This window comes from Notolepis coatsorum, assembly GCF_963971535.1.
Source record: "Notolepis coatsorum genome assembly, chromosome: 7".
Lineage (NCBI taxonomy): Eukaryota > Metazoa > Chordata > Actinopteri > Aulopiformes > Paralepididae > Notolepis > Notolepis coatsorum.
Window position 1 is genome coordinate 7,982,356 of NC_140171.1, and position 20,288 is coordinate 8,002,643.

General features: G+C 45.4%; 1 protein-coding gene across 1 annotated transcript; it reads left to right on the forward strand.

The window, feature by feature from the left end:
• The first annotated feature begins 2,489 nt into the window (after nucleotides 1-2,489).
• On the forward strand, nucleotides 2,490-18,766 carry txndc11 (thioredoxin domain containing 11). Its single transcript, XM_084318986.1, has 13 exons — nucleotides 2,490-2,806; nucleotides 4,238-4,334; nucleotides 5,135-5,254; nucleotides 6,546-6,643; nucleotides 6,771-6,900; nucleotides 7,272-7,365; nucleotides 8,997-9,109; nucleotides 10,953-11,156; nucleotides 13,612-14,344; nucleotides 15,534-15,697; nucleotides 16,730-16,842; nucleotides 17,669-17,749; nucleotides 17,931-18,766. The coding sequence occupies exons 1-13, from the start codon at nucleotides 2,670-2,672 to the stop codon at nucleotides 18,454-18,456; spliced, it is 2,610 nt and encodes an 869-aa protein (XP_084175112.1). The 5' UTR covers nucleotides 2,490-2,669; the 3' UTR covers nucleotides 18,457-18,766.
• Nucleotides 18,767-20,288: the final 1,522 nt, after the last annotated feature.

Here is a 20,288-nt window from a genome sequence, read left to right on the forward strand (position 1 = left end):
GTTACTGGCATATGTCGAATAAGAGGCCTGTTCTATCAATTGGGCCTATTCTCCACTTGCACAATCTCAAAGTAGCCATTTCCGGCTGACTTCCGGTTGCCAATGGCACTTCCTGTCCCATCCAAATACATTGGTTTTAGCTACTTTTCTCCCCTTATTTAAATAACTTTGTCGTCACAGAGAGGCAATGAAACGTTTGTATTATTATAGTATAGAATGTATTTAATAAGCAAACGTTTGTCAGCAGGGTTTTTGGGCTGTATTTCATGTAAAAACGTTTACTGTTAGTTTCCTTGCTCAGCCAGCATTAGCCAACAGAAGCTAGTGGTTAAACAGGCCGGATTAGCTTTGAGCTAACTATCTTTCCCGACCCATGTATTCATTCCATTCTAAACATAACGTTAGTTTACAAAACATGACCCGTCTATATAACGTTGAGGAACAAATTATATAGACGGGTAATGTTTTGAACAACTAACGTTACGTTTAGAATGGAATGCATCGGCAAAGATCCGTTAGCTCAAAGCTATTCCGGACAGTTTATCAACTTCCTGTCATTTAGAAATATGATTTTATAGTGAAAATCATTACCAAAACGTCCGGAAAAACCTAACGGGAGCATTATAGACGGTCATACAAATGTACAAATGCTATAAGGTGGCAAGAAATGCACTATAAACAATACTTTATGCATCGGCAAAGATCCTTAGCTCAAAGCTATTAAGGCTAATGCTGGCTAACAAGAGGCTAGCGCAAGAAACGACGCCGCAAAGTATTGTTTATAGTGCATTTCTTGCCACCTTATAGCATTTGTACATTTGTACGACCGTCTATAATGCTCCCGTTAGGTTTTTCCGGACGTTTTGGTAATGATTTTCACTATAAAATCATATTTCTAAATGACAGGAAGTTGATAAACTGTCCGGAATAGCTTTGAGCTAACGGATCTTTGCCGATGCATTCCATTCTAAACGTAACGTTAGTTGTTCAAAACATTACCCGTCTATATAATTTGTTCCTCAACGTTATATAGACGGGTCATGTTTTGTAAACTAACGTTATGTTTAGAATGGAATGAATACATGGGTCGGGAAAGATAGTTAGCTCAAAGCTAATCCGGCCTGTTTAACCACTAGCTTCTGTTGGCTAATGCTGGCTGAGCAAGGAAACTAACAGTAAACGTTTTTACATGAAATACAGCCCAAAAACCCTGCTGACAAACGTTTGCTTATTAAATACATTCTATACTATAATAATACAAACGTTTCATTGCCTCTCTGTGACGACAAAGTTGTTTAAATAAGGGGAGAAAAGTAGCTAAAACCAATGTATTTGGATGGGACAGGAAGTGCCATTGGCAACCGGAAGTCAGCCGGAAATGGCTACTTTGAGATTGTGCAAGTGGAGAATTATTGACTAATTTGAGGCCAAACACTGAGGGTCACTTTCAGCACAGACAGAGTGATCAGTGCTCTGAGGAGCCATGTCTGCTCCAGAGGAGAACGTGGGCTCCATCTAGTGCTCTCCGATGGTAATGCAGCTTTCATGACAGCAAAGGGATTTTCTTTTTTTTAACACTTTGAGGTCACGTCGTTGTGATTGAACAACGTTTACGGTCACATGTGTGTGATTAGATCTGTTAAACCTGAACATTATAATATTACAACGGCTATTGGTCATTTTAATTGTTCTAGAATTCCAAAATAGAATTCTGAGAAAATGTCTGATAAAGCTCAGGCCTCAAATGGTTAACCGTTGTAAAAATCCTAGGGACAGTCTCACAAAAGCATATTTGCTCATTACGCATAACCAACACTTGTGGGGAATACAATTATTTGCTTATTATTTGGACGATTATAATGGGCCACTTGTTTAGTTCCAAGGGCTCGGGCACCATGTAGTAGAAGTAGAAGTCGTTTTATTCAGTCATCACATCACACACACAATACAATATGCAAAAATGTTCAACAGTCTTTGATTCTGGCAGTTTATTGTTATTGTTATTCTTTACTTTATTGTTCTGTTATTTTATCTACTCTCAAAAAACACCTACGGGAGACTGCAATTCGAAACTGGCCCCTGTAAATGTCCTAACACAACCCCCTCCAATGTACAGTAAATTACCAAGTATGGTCTTGTCAATATTCCAATGTACAGTTTTGTTTGTACAGTTGTACAGTGTCCCCCACCCACCCACCCCTCCTACCCAACCTCTCCCCCCCCCAGTCTCCTACCCAACCCCCCCTCTCTCTCTCTCTCTCTCTCTCTCTCTCTCTCTCTCTCTCTCTCTCTCTCTCTCTCTCTCTCTCTCTCTCTCTCTCTCTCTCTCTCTCTCTCTCTCTCTCTCTCTCTCTCTCCTCTCTCTCTCTCTATCCGTTTACACGACCCACAACAAGACCTCGACGCTCCCTTGCGTGACGTCACCAGTAGACAGTGCGGAAGTGCTAAGGCGACGTGGGGACTGAAGGTTGGTCCGGCGCCGTGTGTACTGTCTGCAGGACCTCACTCCCCAATAACAACAAGACCAATGTGTCCAATCCACGATCGTAGCCCTATCGTGTCTCTCCCCCACCCCGTTAGGTAAATAAATGGCCGTGTTGTTCCGCACCACCTGGCTGGGTGTATAAACTATAAATGGGACAGAAGAGGGCCGTGGTCTCGGAGCTGTGATGCTGCGCCGGGCGCGGCAGTCTCTCCGGCGGCAGGTGGTGTTTCTGATGGCCCGGTCCGCCCGGAGACCCGCGCTGCTCTGCGGGGCGTTCCTGCTCGGCGTGCTGCTCGTCCTGGCGGTCAAGTTCACCTGCAGGTACACCTTCTGTTTCTATTATTATAGACCACCACCACCGCAACATGTCTTGTGTGCTTTAGTTCATGGTGGGAGAGAATATACTCTCTTTTTAGACTCTTTTTTGTATCATAAACAGTACTGTATATTTGTAGATCTGTTATGTCATAAATGTCTAGATGCAACAGTACTGTCTGGGGGACCCTGATGTAAACAAGACGAAAGTCTTTCTCTGGTCTGCAATCCCCTTAACAATTGTGTGTATTGAGCTGTACTGTGTATTGTACCCATTCTGCAATCTGTTCATAAAAATGTCAATCAATCAATGAATGTTGATTAGAGAGCCTTGATTTACGTCAATCTCTCACTCAAAGAGCTCCATGTAACGTGGAATTGCAGTGGTCTGTATTTACCCAGTTTGCCTCAGTGCAGGAGGGATAGCTGCTCTCATGAGACTGTGTTGTGTGTACAGTACACACACCACCACCAGTAATCACTGGCTGAAAAATTAAGGCTGCTGTGTTGTGGTAGTTAATAATTCACTACTACTACTAGTGATGCTGACGTGTAGTAGTGTGGAATATATCAGTCTCGTGGTTACATTCATGTTGTGTGTTGTTGTCACTGGTCTGGAGAGTTTTGACTTGTACTAGTAGGCCCACTTCTTTGGGACAAGACGATTATTGCGTTAAACCATTTAAAGCCTATCATCACAGTGTTATAATGCCCACGCGCATTAGGCTTATTTCTGCGTCTAGGTCTCCAGTCACAATCCATTGTTGTGCTTGTGTGGAGTTTATTTTTGAAGAAAGCTGAATAACACAGTAATACGAATGACGCTCTACCCTGCTATTCCTTTGCGGGAAGGCCAATTCAATTCAGGCCAATTCAACCCCCCAAGGAAATAGTAGACAAATATAATAAAACAGTGTCATTCCTTTAGACACCCACCCCTCCTACCCACCCCCCCCCCACCCACCCACCCAACCTACCCACCCCTCCTACCCACCCCCCCACCCAACCACCTCCAATGTACAGTCCCCCCCCACCCCAACCTACCCAATCCAATGTACAGTTTCTACGTCAAATGTATATACCTTTTTTTTTTCTGGACTCTTTTTGTATCGCAAACAGTACTGTAATTGCAAATCTGGTATGTCATAAATGTATAGATGTAACAGTACTGTCTATCTGTATGTCATGTATGTCATATGATGAATTGAAAATGGGGGACCCTGATGTAAACAAGACGAAAGTCTTTCTCTGGTCTGCATCCCCTTAACAATTGTATGTATTGAGCTGTACTGTACTGTACCCATTCTGCAATCTGTTAATAAAGTTTTCAATCAATCAATCAATCAATGAAGGTCCCTTATTCAAACTGGAATGACCACATTTTAACACCCCCTCCCTCTGTCTCCACCCTCTCCTCTCGCCTCCTCTTCCTCCTAGCCGTGCTAAGAATGTGGTGGCACAGGCACGACCTCCGGTGCGGTTCTTCTCTGCCGAGGCGCCCGTGGTGGACCTCTACCTGGGCCAGCTAGACCAGGTCAGAACCAACAACAGGCTTCAGTCATTTATTATTAAAATTACGTTAGATTCAAATGTATTGTCATTATACAGCACAAGTACAGTACAAACGAAAATAAGCTTTGCATCCAACCAGAGTGCAAATAGTAATATACAATGTACAGGTGATTAACCCTTTCACTGCCCCACTACCAAACTGTTAACTCTTTCACTGCGACAATACACAGAAGGTTAACCCTTTCACTGTCACACTACATGGTAAATGGCTGCTTTTTTTATATAGCGCTTTTATCCAACGCGCTTTACAATTTGTTCCTCACATTTTACCCATTCACACACACATTCACACACCGATGGCGGAGGCGACCATGCCAAGGTGCCAACCTGCTCAACGGGAGCATTTAGGGGGGTTAAGTGTCTTGCTCAAGGACACATCGACACGCTGCCCAGGAGGAGCGGGAATCGAACCGGGAACCTCCCCGGATTGCCAGACGACTGCTCGCTCTACCTCCTGAGCCACTGTCGCCCCCTGAGCCACAGACCGTCGGTAGTGCGATAGTAAAGGGTTAACCTTCTGTAGTGTGGCAGTGACAGGGTTAAACTGGGTATAAGATATATAAATTAGTACTACTGTGTGTGTAATAGTGCTAACATCACGTTCTCTCCCTATATGAATTGAAAATGGGGGACCCTGATGTAAACAAGACAAACGTCTTTCTCAGGTCTGCATCCCCTTAACAATTGTGTGTATTGAGCCGTACTGTATTGTACCCATTCTGCAATCTGTTAAATAAAGTTTTCATTCATTCATTCATTCAGGTGGAGCGGCTGAGGGGCGTGGCGGAGGTGTCTCTCGTGTTCTTCTACGCGCCCTGGTGCGCTCACTCCATGGCCGCCCGGCAGGAGGTGCAGCAGGTGGCAAAGAAGCTGGCCAAACAGGTATGGCAGACCTGAGAGAACAGAACAGAAGAAGGCTTTGGCCCGGAACGCCACGGGAATAGAAAACATGTCAGGCTTGAACCAGTGGGACAGACAGGGGTGTCTTTTTACAACTCTGCTCAGTGGGCCGCCAGGTCACACAGTCAGTCAGTGCTGCAGCGTTGGTCTTACTTTACTTGGTAGTGTTGTGATTGAAGGAGTTAATAACTGACCCGTGTTGAAGCACTGGGCTTTTTTTTGGCTCGTTGTGATATAAAGGCGAGCAAACAGGGTTATTACAGTATCTTTTAAAAATGGAAAGTGAGCAGTAGTAGCAAGTAAAGACTAGGGTTGGGCACAGAGGACCGGTTCTAATAGGAACCGGTTCCTAAACCAGAAGTAACATATTTGCATTTTGATTCTTAATTTTTTTTTTTTTTTTTTCTTTGTTAATTAATACCCTAGTTACAGTACAGCAACCAAATTAAACGGTATCAAGTCAACTGACAATGTGAATAGTATGAAACAAATTAAAGATAAAAAAAAAAAAAACTCCTGCGAAATAAGCTGTGACCTGTTGTGACCTGCACCTCAAAGAATCGGAACCGAGAATCGTTTAGAACAGGAATAGAAACGGAGAATCGGAACCGGAATCGTTCAAATCCAAACGATGCCCGACCCTAGTAAAGACAGAGCTGACCGAATTGACCTAATTCACCTGGAACCATTGGACAAATCGAAATCTTTGTACACGGCCCAAATGTCTTGGTGCTAAATCCATCAAAAGTGAGTCCATGCAAAGAACACGGGATCGCACAGTAAATCAAACAAACGTATACCATGTGGATTTTAATATCTACACCGAAGAAGCTGTGAAGGAAACGGTTGTCATTCACTCCCCTGCTGCTGTTTTGAAAAATATAAAAAAAGCCCAATACAAGCTTTATGTGTTGGATAAACTGCAATTTCCCAGTTCTGTGTTCAAATTCACCTGGAAATAATGGCACATTCACAAGGTCGGAGAACTTTCTTTGATCTTGCATTCAAGATCAAAGAGACTCAAAATGTCAAGTTCAACGACACAAACACACGATAATAATAACCCTGTTGAAACACGACACACCTGGGTCTCCTGTGTAAACATCAGTGACTGACCTGGGTGTGACCTGTGTTCACAGATGTGCCGAGACCTGAGAGCCGGACTTGTGGCAATAATGGTAAACTGAGGTCTGTCATTAAAAAGATAGTAACTGTTTTGTCCCACTGTCACACACACACACACACACACACACACGCACACACACACACACAGGTGCAGTTTGTGGCTGTGAACTGCTGGTGGAGTCACGGAAAGTGCCGGAAACAGAAGAGTTTCTATCAGTACCCAGTCATCCATCTGTTCTACAGAAGGTAAGACAGACCTTCCGGGTTCCTACATCATTCACAGACACATTCATCCTCCACGTTATATATATACAGTATAATATATGTATACATATATTCCTTATTGTGTGTCTGTTGTCGTTGTGGGCTGTAGGTTTGGGCCTATCGAGTACAAGGGACCGTTCATGGCTTCATACGTGGAGAACTTTGTGCTCCGAGTCATCACGCCGCTCACCTACCTGCCTTCACGAGCCACGCTCCAGGACTTCCTGTCCTACCACGAGGTGAGTCCTCCTGGGGTCTGGATCTTTATCTACTCAAGCCCGCCCTCTTTTCCTGATCCTCCAATCACAACTGTTGCTTGGGGAAACCAGGAACTCAGGCTACCGGAGATAATAATATGATGCACTCCCGTTTATCTTTACTTCTGTATTATAGCCATCGAGTGATTGTACCTCATTATGTATTTGGATTACAAAAGCTCTTCTATCCGTTTCATTACCAGTCTTCTTTGTAATAATAATGTCAACCTTGCCTTGCCGTCTGCCTTAGCATTTGTATCCTCAGTGATGACGCTTGATTATGTTTTTAATGTCAAACAAATCAAAATCTTTCTTTCCTATCCACATCTGTGTCGCGGTGTGTCGCGGACTAGCCTGGAGTGGTGGGATTCTTTCAGTTCAACTCGTCTCCTCAGCCGCCAGGGTACATCACGTACCTGTTCTCCGCTCTGCAGGCGCTGAAGAGGGGTAGGCTCAGCTCACTCAGCGTTTAACTAACACAACCTCTGCTGTCACTGGTTAACTAGCGTTAGGCTCAGCTCAGCGTTTAACTAACACAACCTCTGCTGTCACTGGTTAACTAGCGTTAGGCTCAGCTCACTCAGCGTTTAACTAACACAACGTCTGCTGTCACTGGTTAACTAGTGTTAGGCTCAGCTCACTCAGCATTTAACTAACACAACGTCTGCTGTCACTGGTTAACTAGCGTTAGACTCAGCTCAGCGTTTAACTAACACAACGTCTGCTGTCACTGGTTAACTAGCGTTAGGTTCAGCTCAGCGTTTAACTAACACAACTTCTGCTGTCACTGGTTAACTAGCGTTAGGCTCAGCTCAGCGTTTAACTAACACAACGTCTGCTGTCACTGGTTAACTAGCGTTAGGCTCAGCTCAGCGTTTAACTAACACAACCTCTGCTGTCACTGGTTAACTAGCGTTAGGCTCAGCTCAGCGTTTAACTAACACAACGTCTGCTGTCACTGGTTAACCTAGCGTTAGGCTCAGCTCAGCGTTTAACTAACACAACTTCTGCTGTCACTGGTTAACTAGCGTTAGGCTCAGCTCAGCGTTTAACTAACACAACGTCTGCTGTCACTGGTTAACTAGCGTGAGGCTCAGCTCAGCGTTTAACTAACAACGTCTGCTGTCACTGGTTAACTAGCGTTAGGCTCAGCTCAGCGTTTAACTAACAACGTCTGCTGTCACTGGTTACCTAGCGTTAGGCTCAGCTCAGCGTTTAACTAACAACGTCTGCTGTCACTGGTTACCTAGCGTTAGGCTCAGCACGGCACAAGAAGTCCATCATTCCGACAGCCATCAGACTTTATAACGCATCACTGCCTCACTGAGCACAGAGTGACTACTATCTGGCATAATCTTCCTGGACTTTTACTTTTAAATCGAAATAAAAAATGTTGTACACTTACTGTATATATCTGTATATTTATGGCTGTATATTTTAGAATGTATATATGAATGACCTTTATTTATATAGCACCCTTCACAGCACGAATGCACAGGGTGCTTTACACTACAGCTTAATATAAAAACACAATAAAACAAAATCAGAAATAAATGACAACAGACAAACCGCAGTTAAAAACAGTGAAACCAGATAGAAAAAGTAGAATAACAGAATGTATGTAATATACATAACAGAATGTATATCCCGGGCCGTATTTGATCATTTATTCTTTATTCTTATTTGTATAAAGTACTGCATAGTTTATAAAAGTTATGTACTCTTGGTTGGGGGTAGCCAAGCAGGGAAGGGATGATTAATTTAAACCTTTAAATGGTGTGTTTGATACCAGGAAAGAAATAAAGAATTTAAATTTAAATTCAGACACATTTCTTGGCAAAACTAAACCTAAAACTGTTCCAGAGATTCAAGAAAGTCATATAAAACTGTTGAAAAGATCCATTAATTGTCCCCTTTAATACTAGCTAACCAGTACCAAATATCATAATGTGACCAGGAAAGCATTACTAAAGCTAAATATTGTGATGTTGTTGTCGGATAAACAAGACCCATGGCAGCTATTTTTTTTAAAAGTGATGTTAATAATTTATATATTCCCTATTGTCTTTGCTGTGTAGATTTCCGCGGCCTGGTTCGTTTCGGGGTGGTGACCAGTAGGCAGGTGGCCGAGGAGATCTCTGTCAAAGACGACCAAACGGTTTACCTGCACCGACGGTTCAACTCCTCCTTGGTGAGTGACATCTAGGCCACCGAATCATCCCTCCTTCCCCTTAATTGGCTGATATCAATCCCTGTCTCCTGAGCCGTTCAGCCATTGTGTGTAGTGTGATGTGTGCCTGGTGCCAGTGTATGGGAGCCTGCGTAGCCCAAGGTTGGGTACTACCAGTGGTGGTGAAGGAGGCAATTTCCACCCTACATTGTGGGGAACGCTTTGAGTGTCTAGAAAAGCGCTATATAAGGGCATGCGTCCACCTAGCGCACATTTCCAGCTGAAAAACGCTGGCAGTACGCCGGTAGTGCTGGGATGAAGCGCATCTTGTAGCGAGATGACAGAGAGAAATAAATCTAGCGACAGCCATCTTTTTATTTTACTGCCACGGTTTTGCACATATAGCATATTTTAATACACTTTATTGTATATTAATTATATATATAGTTATTGCCTGACACCACAGTTCACCCTTTGCTTTTAATTAGCTTTTTATTACTGTATTCGTGTAGTTATTAGTGTATTTGTGCCCTCATACTGCTCCTGTCTCTTGCAGGCAGGCAGGCAACTCCGGTGTCAGGTTACAAACAGAGTGGTAGATATGATAGGCTGTGATTGGTTGTCTGCAAATGCGCTCGGCGCATCGCTCTGAAAAGTTCAGAAAGTTTCAACTTTAAACGCTGGGTGCTGCCGCACAAAAAAGCTGAAAAGCGCTGAAAAAAGAAGCCGACTGCAGCGCATTTCCTATAGGCGGCAGCATACGGCCGCATACGCTCCCTCCCCATTGGGATCAATTGACAAAAGACGCGTGCGCCCAGAAATATGCGGCAGGTGGACGCAGGCGCTAAATGTAATGAATTATTATTATCCCTGGGCCATGACATATTTGTTAAATAAAATTATATACTATGATATTGATTAGTGTATACACACTAATACATATAATTGTATGGAATGTAAACTTGAAACATTAACCCTTTCGTGTGGACGTCTTTTTTCTACCACTCTACACCTTTCATTGGCTGGTAGCCATGGCAACATCATCATTAGAATGTTCTCTCTCAGAATTCTAATCTTGTATGTGAGATCGTACACCTGAAAGGGTTAAACGTTCTTATATTTGAGGCATTTACTAGATGTTCGTATCCAGTGCAACAGAAGCATGAGCTCAAATTCTTGTATCACTAACGTAACAACTAGCTAAAAAATTTAAATGTACATGTACTGAGGTTAAATCGACAATGTTGAGTAAGTAACTTAAGAATATTAGCCTCCAAATGAATAAATATCAATAGTACTACGGACAAAAAAGATCCATGCAGTTTATTTTTATTGTTGTTTTTTGTTTTGTTATGTAAGACAAGCAAAGTCAACAAGAAGATGAAGTGGGAGTTAGGGTTGGACTCTGAGTGATACAGACTCGGGCAGAGTATTCCTCGAAGTAACTCGTTTTCAGACGAATGGTAAAAGCACAGTCGGGTAACGACACATGACGGCTTCCTTTTTATAGCAAGGAAACTATAAAAGAAGGAAGGGTCATGACATCAGAATTCCAACGTTCTATGCTCTGCTTGGTGCCTGACTTTGGTGCCAGTTCTATTAAAATTAAAATTCTAAATATACCAGCTATCATTAACAAAGCAACAAATTGCAGATGATTCTGACAATCCGAGGTAATAACCGGTTTGAATGACATAAACGAGGAGACGGCTGATCCCATTCAACTGTCGTCCGAACGGAAAGTTTCCACACTTGGCACCAAAATGTGCGTTCACGACGTGCTACATGAAGTGACATGATGAACCCTTCCTTCTTTTATAGTTACCTTGGTTTATAGAATACAGTGTATTATCCCTTCCTCCAGATCTTCCCTCGCTGGGAGCGCAACTTCACCTCAGAGGGCATCTGTAGCTGGGTGTTTGAGCACCGCGAGACCGTCCTCCAATGGCTGCAGCCGCCAGGGACAAAGTCCCGCCTCCTTGAATATGAACTGAACAAAGGCCCCGCCCTCCTGCTGTTCCTGCCCCACGATCCAATCGGATCGAGCCCCAACACTGTGCTGTCACAGGTGAGTCCGTTAAACACAACTGACAATGACGGTCATGGATGGAGTTCTTCAGAGGAATATATTAGTGTTGACTTGTCACGATACTGGAATTTCGAACTTCGATACGATACCTTGAAAAGTATCGATATTCGATACCATTTTCGATACCACGGGGAAAAAGGTTCAATCTTAAAATGAGAAAAAAAATAAACGAAATTATTTAAATTTTTTTTAATACATTTTGTTTTTGTTGCTGGTTGATTCTCCTCAGCTTCTCTCTGGTACTATAAGAGAAGATAAATATAACACTTTTAAAACCCTTTGTTTATCTTTAGATCACACATTTAAAAATAACTGTTCATCTCACTTCAATCATTTTTATTGCAGAACATGGTATTTTCTCAAGCAGACAGATGTAAACACTGTAATCTGTGTTGCATGTACCTGACAAACTGAACTGTTTGTATTACAGTCATATTCCGACTTAACTGAATGCACATGTGTGTGTGTGTGTGTGTGGACTACTGTACTATTACAGGTATTGAAATGAACAATGCAACTTCCTTATATACAAAAAAATTATAATTTATGAATAATTAAATATCGATATTTCGGGAAATGAGTATTGAAACCGTTTTAAATATTCAGAATCGATATGTATCGATTTTTCGATATTTTTGACAACACTAGAATATATACACATCACCCAAGTCATCAACCTTTACGGTCTTTAACTCTGTGCACAGCACTCTAACCTAAAGAGGCCATATTTATGTTTCTTTTGTGTTTTCCCCTCATCTTTAGTGTTATATAGCTGGAGGTGCATGTAGAACGTCTGCAGAGTTACACAATCTAAAGTCCCTCCCTGATGCCAAAGGGAGTTATTTTCTCACACAGGAATGACTGCTTGAAATGCCTCGTTTGTAGTCCAGCCTTTTCTTCTTTTAATAACTACGTCAATGTCTATCGATGTTTGTTATTGTTCACTCTTGCAATAGAAACAGCTCTTTAGCATCTTTAGATAACCAAGTTTGACAGCATTGCTCATCTGAAACCTTAAAATGAACACGGTTCCTCATCCGAAGGTTTCAGTTGTTTCTTAATGCTTGTCGGTATTTCTGTCACACTTCTCCCCTGTTTCCCCTCATCTCCTAGGTATCTCTGTCACACCTCTCCCCTGTTTCCCCTCATCTCCTAGGTATCTCTGTCACACCTCTCCCCTGTTTCCCCTCATCTCCTAGGTATCTCTGTCACACCTCTCCCCTGTTTCCCCTCATCTCCTAGGTATCTCTGTCACACCTCTCCCCTGTTTCCCCTCATCTCTTGGGTATCTCTGTCACACCTCTCCCCTGTTTCCCCTCATCTCTTAGGTATCTCTGTCACACCTCTCCCCTGTTTCCCCTCATCTCTTGGGTATCTCTGTCACACCTCTCCCCTGTTTCCCCTCATCTCTTGGGTATCTCTGTCACACCTCTCCCCTGTTTCCCCTCATCTCCTCAGTATCTCTGTCACACCTCTCCCCTGTTTCCCCTCATCTCTTAGGTATCTCTGTCACACCTCTCCCCTGTTTCCCCTCATCTCCTAGGTATCTCTGTCACACCTCTCCCCTGTTTCCCCTCATCTCTTAGGTATCTCTGTCACACCTCTCCCCTGTTTCCCCTCATCTCCTCAGTATCTCTGTCACACCTCTCCCCTGTTTCCCCTCATCTCTTAGGTATCTCTGTCACACCTCTCCCCTGTTTCCCCTCATCTCCTAGGTATCTCTGTCACACCTCTCCCCTGTTTCCCCTCATCTCTTAGGTATCTCTGTCACACCTCTCCCCTGTTTCCCCTCATCTCAGTATCTCTGTCACACCTCTCCCCTGTTTCCCCTCATCTCCTAGGTATCTCTGTCACACCTCTCCCCTGTTTCCCCTCATCTCTCAGGTATCTCTGTCACACCTCTCCCCTGTTTCCCCTCATCTCTCAGGTATCTCTGTCGCACCTCTCCCCTGTTTCCCCTCATCTCTTAAGTATCTCTGTCACACCTCTCCCCTGTTTCCCCTCATCTCTTAGGTATCTCTGTCACACCTCTCCCCTGCTTCCCCTCATCTCCTAGGTATCTCTGTCACACCTCTCCCCTGTTTCCCCTCATCTCTTAGGTATCTCTGTCACACCTCTCCCCTGTTTCCCCTCATCTCTTAGGTATCTCTGTCACACCTCTCCCCTGTTTCCCCTCATCTCCTGGGTATCTCTGTCACACCTCTCCCCTGTTTCCCCTCATCTCTTAGGTATCTCTGTCACACCTCTCCCCTGTTTCCCCTCATCTCTTAGGTATCTCTGTCACACCTCTCCCCTGTTTCCCCTCATCTCCTAAGTATCTCTGTCACACCTCTCCCCTGTTTCCCCTCATCTCCTAGGTATCTCTGTCACACCTCTCCCCTGTTTCCCCTCATCTCCTAAGTATCTCTGTCACACCTCTCCCCTCATCTCCTAGGTTGCAGACATTGCCGTGCGTTATCATTCCTGTAACAACACTCGCCTCTCCAGCCCGGACGACCGCAGTGCCTCTCTGTCGCGCTCTGCCTGCTGCCAGTCCATGGTCCTCCCTGGGTCCAGTGCCTCCGCTACCAGCGTGTGTGAACTGTGCTTCAACTTCTCCCGGTCCAACCCGACGGGCTCCGCCGCCGCACGCTGCTCTTTCCCCTCCGGGACTCCGGGTGGCGACGTGTTGCAGTCTTACCTCAGACGCTGCTGCCCGCACCGACCACCACCACCAGCGGCGGCTCCCGTCGCCTGCAGCAACCTGCGGAGTAGCTACAGTCCGTTCGGCCTCTACAGTGCCTGCTGCAAGAGTACGGAGCCTCCGCCCAGGGACGACCAGGGGCGCGCCTCGCAGGAAGCCTCTCCCCGTCCCGCCCCTTCCTCCTCCTCCTCCTCCCCCTCCCCCCCGCCGTCCTCTGCTCCACACCAGGAGGGGGAGGAGGGGTTCCGGGGCTTGAGGTGTCGGACCAACAAGACGCTGAGGTTCTACGTGCTGGACGTGGCTCTGAACTGGCCGCTGGCCGTGCGGCTCGGGGCGCCTAGCAACCAGAGCGCGTCCCACCCGAGGGGGCCGCCAGGCGACGGCAGCAGCGGCCGCGGGCCGTTTGCGGCGATAGTGAACCTTAAAGACGAAGTTCATTATGTCCTCCAGCGCAGCCCGACGGCCACCCTGACAGAATCACTAGGTGAGACTCTGCTGTGACTCTAGTTGTAACTCTTACTTTATAGGGAGGTGTAATCCGACGTCACTTTGGACCGCCCGCTCTGTCCACCCGTTTAGGGATTTATCATTGGGAAAATGTATTATCGGCTATTGTAATAATTCTGCCTCATGAACATTGGCAAGTTTTCCATTTTTGCACAAAATGAGTTCCCTTCTATCACTAACATTATTGTGTAAGCATTTTTGGTTGAAATAAAATTCAACGTAATTATTTTACGATTAATTGTTTCATGTTGAGCTATAGATTGTGGATGAATACACACAGAAAGGTACAAACACCATGCCAATGTTCATGCTTTATTTGTTTTAAACGAGACGATTTTAGAAATGTGTCCCATTGGAAATACATTGCAATTTCAAGCGAGGTGGACCGGCCGGAGACAACAATGACGTAACCACCACTACACCTCCCTATTTATGAGATTTGGGGGGAATGAAAGCCTTGCTTTTCTTGAGACGTTGTGTCATAAAGACTAATCTTAAGGGAGGCCTTTCACTGAATGTCTAGTTGTCTCTCTTCCAACATGGTCGCCTGTGTAACCATTGGTAACCTTAGAAAGAGAACGCTGCACCGTGGTAGAGCAGGTAAAACACTGGAAAAGCATAATATTACTGTTCCACTATGACTTGTTTACGAGATTCAATAACACACCTATTACATTCATGTAGGGATGCTCGATATATATATATCTTTTTTACCGATACCGATATACCGATATTGTCCAACTCTTAATTTCCGATACCGATATCAACCGATATCAACCGATACTGATATATTCAGGGTTCCCCCCCCCCCAAAAAAAATTGAATAATTTCAGGTAATTAACATTACATATCTCTTGTTGTGGAATTAACACAACATTATGCATACTTTTGACAATAAATAAAATCAGAATTTGTTCTTACTTGCTTGCCTGGGTAAATAAAGGTTATAGAAATGTAAAAACAAAAAATTGAAAACCGATACTGATATTTTCCGATATCACATTTTTATGCCGATATCGGCCGATAATATTGGACATCCCTACATTCATGTTGATATATTTCACAGCGACATACAGCAGCTGTTGTGTTTTTAGCACATAGCAACAACAGTCACCTCTTCCAACATGGAGGGGAAAATAGCCATTCAAAAACTTCCTGTTTTACAGAGGCTTTCATCAGGAACTTCAGCGCCCCCTACAGCCCGCTGCAGAGACACCTGGTGGGGGAGGCGGAGCGGGGGAGGGGCCAGCAGGAGGCGTCCCCCGAGCGTCGCCTCATCACGGAGCTCACCACCTCCTCCTTCTACCCAACCGTCATGGACCTGCACACGGTGAGTGTCAGCGTCCCTTCCTTCCTGTGTCCTGAGCCTCCACTCTGTCAGCGTCCCTTCCTTCCTTCCTGTGTCCTGATCCTCCACTCTGTCAGCGTCCCTTCCTTCCTTCCTGTGTCCTGAGCCTCCACTCTGTCAGCGTCCCTTCCTTCCTTCCTGTGTCCTGAGCCTCCACTCTGTCAGCGTCCCTTCCTTCCTTCCTGTGTCCTGAGCCTCCACTCTGTCAGCGTCCCTTCCTTCCTTCCTGTGTCCTGAGCCTCCACTCTGTCAGCGTCCCTTCCTTCCTTCCTGTGTCCTGAGCCTCCACTCTGTCAGCGTCCCTTCCTTCCTTCCTGTGTCCTGATCCTCCACTCTGTCAGCGTCCCTTCCTTCCTGTGTCCCCACTCTGTCAGCGTCCCTTCCTTCCTGTGTCCTGAGCCTCCACTCTGTCAGCGTCCCTTCCTTCCTGTGTCCTGAGCCTCCACAGAGGAAACACTACTCAGTGTCACACCAGTATATTGATTTATCATTAATTCAGTGTAGAGGTGGACGGTATATTAATATGTATCATTAATTCAGTGTAGAGGTGGACGGTATATTAATATGTATCATTAATTCAGTGTAGAGGTGGACGGTATATTAATATGTATCATTAATTCAGTGTAGAGGTGGACGGTATATTAATATGTATCATTAATTCAGTGTAGAAGTGGACGGTATATTAATATGTATCATTAATTCAGTGTAGAGATGGACGGTATATTGATATTTATCATTAATTCAGTGTAGAGATGGACAGTATATTGATATTTATCATTAATTGTCTTACTGTTTTTTCTTTTATAACTTGAAAAGCGATGTAGTTTGAACTACAGAGGAATAGAAATGTGTGTGTGTGTGTGTGTGTGTGTGTGTGTGTGTGTGTGTGTGTGTGTGTGTGTGTGTGTGTGTGTGTGTGTGTGTGTGTGTGTGTGTGTGTGTGTGTGTGTGTGTGTGTGTGTGTGTGTGTGTGTGTGTGTGTGTGTGTGTGTGTGTGTGTGTGTGCGTGCGCAGGACGTGCTGCTGTTCTACTACACCCAGTGGTGTGGGTTCTGCTCCGTTCTCAACCACGTTCTCATCCAGCTGGCCCGACTGTTTCAGGACAACAGCAGCGTCACTATAGCGAGGTACGTGTGACACTGAAGATCACCTAGTGGCGGATCACGTGCATTACACATATCCGGACCTGTGTCCTTGTGTTTTTTTGTTATCAGATTCCTGTTATCCAGGCAGTCATGTGTAATCAGTTACTCCCCAGCTGCCTGTGTGTGTGTCTGTCACTGTTCATTTACAGTATTGTGTTGCTTTATGCAGCCATTTAACACAAAAGGATGACCCTCATGCATTGCAAATTTGCATCAAATTCAAAACAGAGTGATGCACAAAATAACTTAAAAGAAAATAATAATTTAAAACAATGAATAAAGTGTGCATGAAATAATAGAGGAAAGAAAACGTTAGGAACTTGTTACATTCACCCACACAAGGGCTGAGTAATCACCCCCCCCCCCCTCTCTCTCTCTCTCTCTCTCTCACACACACACACACACTCTCCCAGCTCTCTTTCTCTCTTGCCCCTTCCTCATCTCTCTCACCCCCCCTCTCTCTATATCTCTCACACACACGCACACGCACACACACGCACACACACACACACACACACACACACACACACACACACACACACACACACACACACACACACACACACACACACACACACACACACACACATTTCAGAAACAAATATAGTATCAATGAGAGCATCAATAATACACCTTAGTGAAGTCTAGTAAAAAAAAATGTAAAAGAAAAGTTTAAAAAAAAAAATCTTAAAAGTTAATCGTGAGTTTAAAAAAAATAGTGGCGTTAATAGAATCGGGCGATAACGCGTTAATACCGCGTTAACTTTGACAGCCTTAATTATTATTCTAACTCACTGTCTGTCTGCAGGGTGAATGTCGCGCGCAACGACCTCCCCTGGGAGTTCATGGTGGATCACGTGCCATCGGTCCTCCTGTTCCCCAAATACAGGTGAGACTTTTATCATTCCACTTCTGATGGCATTACCGTTTATGGCAACGGTGTGTATAAATAAAATTTCTTGTTTGTGGAAAATACATTTGACATCATAAGAATATCATTAATAGTGTTGACTTAACAAAGAGTTTTGACTGGGGGGGGGGGGGGGCTTTTCTCCCTCTCTCTCTCCTAGAAAGCACCTCAGCGTGAAGTTCCCCGACGACACGCCCATGACGCTGCCCAACCTGCTGCGCTTCATCCTGAAGCACACGGACCACGGCCAGCGGCCCGTCACGCCCCCAACCAGCCAGGCGGGGGCGCAGACGACGGGGCCCAGCGCCCTCCTCCGCGCCCAGTTCCTGGCGCTGCAGGGCGAGGTCCAGACGCTGCACCAGGCCCGCGAGCGCCTCTCCCGGCAGCTGGCGCAGCTGTGGCGCGACAACCGCCGTGTGACGTTCGACACGCGCACCCTGGAGGCGCAGAACGTGGCGCTGCAGGAGGAGCGGCAGAGTCTGGAGGAGCAGCACCGCGAGAAGAGCCGGCAGCTGGCGGAGGCCGTGAGGCGCCTGCAGCAGCTGGCCGACGCCTCGGAAAGCCTCCTGCGGGAGAACACGCTGCTCCGCGTGCTCCTGGGCGCCCTCCGGGAGGTGGAGACGGAGACCAAGGAGGAGGAGGACTGGCAGGAGGGGGAGCAGAGGAGGCACCACATGGCCTCGTGACCCAGAGGAGAGGCGGGCGGAGGAGGAGGAGGAGACGGAGGGAGAGACGGATGAACCGGTTAAGAGTGGAGTGAACTCACTCTCCAGCGCTCCTCGTCCACAACGACGCTCGGAGCCCCGAGAGGCTCTTCATCATCAGCAGGGCACCACCAGCACCCTCTAGAGGACGGGAAGTGAACGTTATTATGGGGTCGGTTAGGATGAACAGGCGAATGTGTTATTCTGACCTGAGGCGCAGGGAACAGAAACGCTGCCTAGACGAGACTTGAGACGTCGGCAGGAAGGACACCCATCATTGGGGGGGGGGGGGGGGGGGGGGGGGGGCTGCCCAGAGCAGAAACCACACTCGAAGAAGAGAGAGAGAGAGAGAGAGAGAGAGAGCGCTGAAGTAACTTGGTCTGACAGAAGAGGGTTCAGTATAGAACACCAGAGGTGCTATGATGACAATAATTCGAAGGATTGGAACTTCGGAAGTGCCAACTCCACAATCAAAGGGCTCGATTCTGATTGGAGCCCAGAGAGATCACTAGATCTACCGCAGAGACCCTGCGTCTAAATGATCCACCAGATCTACCGCGGAGACCCTGCGTCTAAATGATATCCACCAGATCTACCGCAGAGACCCTGCGTCTAAGTGATCCACCAGATCTACCGCAGAGAGACCCTGCGTCTAAATGATCCACCAGATCTACTGCGGAGACCCTGCGTCTTAAGTGATCCACCAGATCTACTGCGGAGACCCTGCGTCTAAATGATCCACCAGATCTACTGCAGAGAGACCCTGCATCTAAATGATCCACCAGATCTACTGCAGAGAGACCCTGCGTCTAAATGATCCACCAGATCTACTGCAGAGAGACCCTGCGTCTAAATGATCCACCAGATCTACTGCAGAGACCCTGCGTCTAAATGATCCACCAGATCTACTGCAGAGAGACCCTGCGTCTAAATGATCCACCAGATCTACCGCAGAGACCCTGCGTCTAAATCCCAGGCCATTCTTTAAGTAAACTCTCAGCCGCCACCCTTTGGAGCAGAGGGTTGGTTGGTGGTGCAGTTGTTTGGTCTCACTAGGTCTACTGTTTATAATATGGGTGCAGGCTGGTAGACGGGTGTCTAAAGGAGGAATAGTGATTTCAGGATTTGTGATACAGGGAGAGGGGGCTAGAAATAAACCTGGACGGAGTCACGGCAGCCGCTCAGTGACTTCACGGTGGTCCTAATGAAGACTAATTAGTGACTCGGTTTTATCCCTAAAGTCTTCTTAATGGATTTTCTTCATTTCTTTCTATTTTAAGGGATTATCGTTAACACGTTTTTTTTTCTCTGTTGTTAAATTAATCTATTTTTACATGGAACCTCAATTCACTAAAGATGTCTTTTTCTATGTAACTATTCAGGTATAAAGAATAAGATGCTGCAGTTGTTTACATGTAAAATATTGCACCGGTTTTTACTGATTAAAAATGTTAATTTGAGCCGCCGCTTCTCTTGTATTAAGTTTATTTCCATTTGATGGTTACTGTCGTTCAGCAAATTCGGAAAGAGGCAAGATCCCACACCACACTTAAACTATCTTAAAGTGGTAATCTGCAATCCGGTAATCCTCATGTCTATTTGTCTGTATGTGATCATTGTTGCTCTTTTGCACAGTATTGACTTGCTTTCCATCTTGGAAATTAATGCTAACTAGTGAGTTAATCGTCTATTCATTCCAACTAAACTGACGTAAAATGCCACCAGATGCCAGATGTTCCCGGTAATGTCCTGCCAGACACCGCTGGTTAGAAGAGACTAGAACAGCAAATGTAACCGCATTCATGATGTGTTTA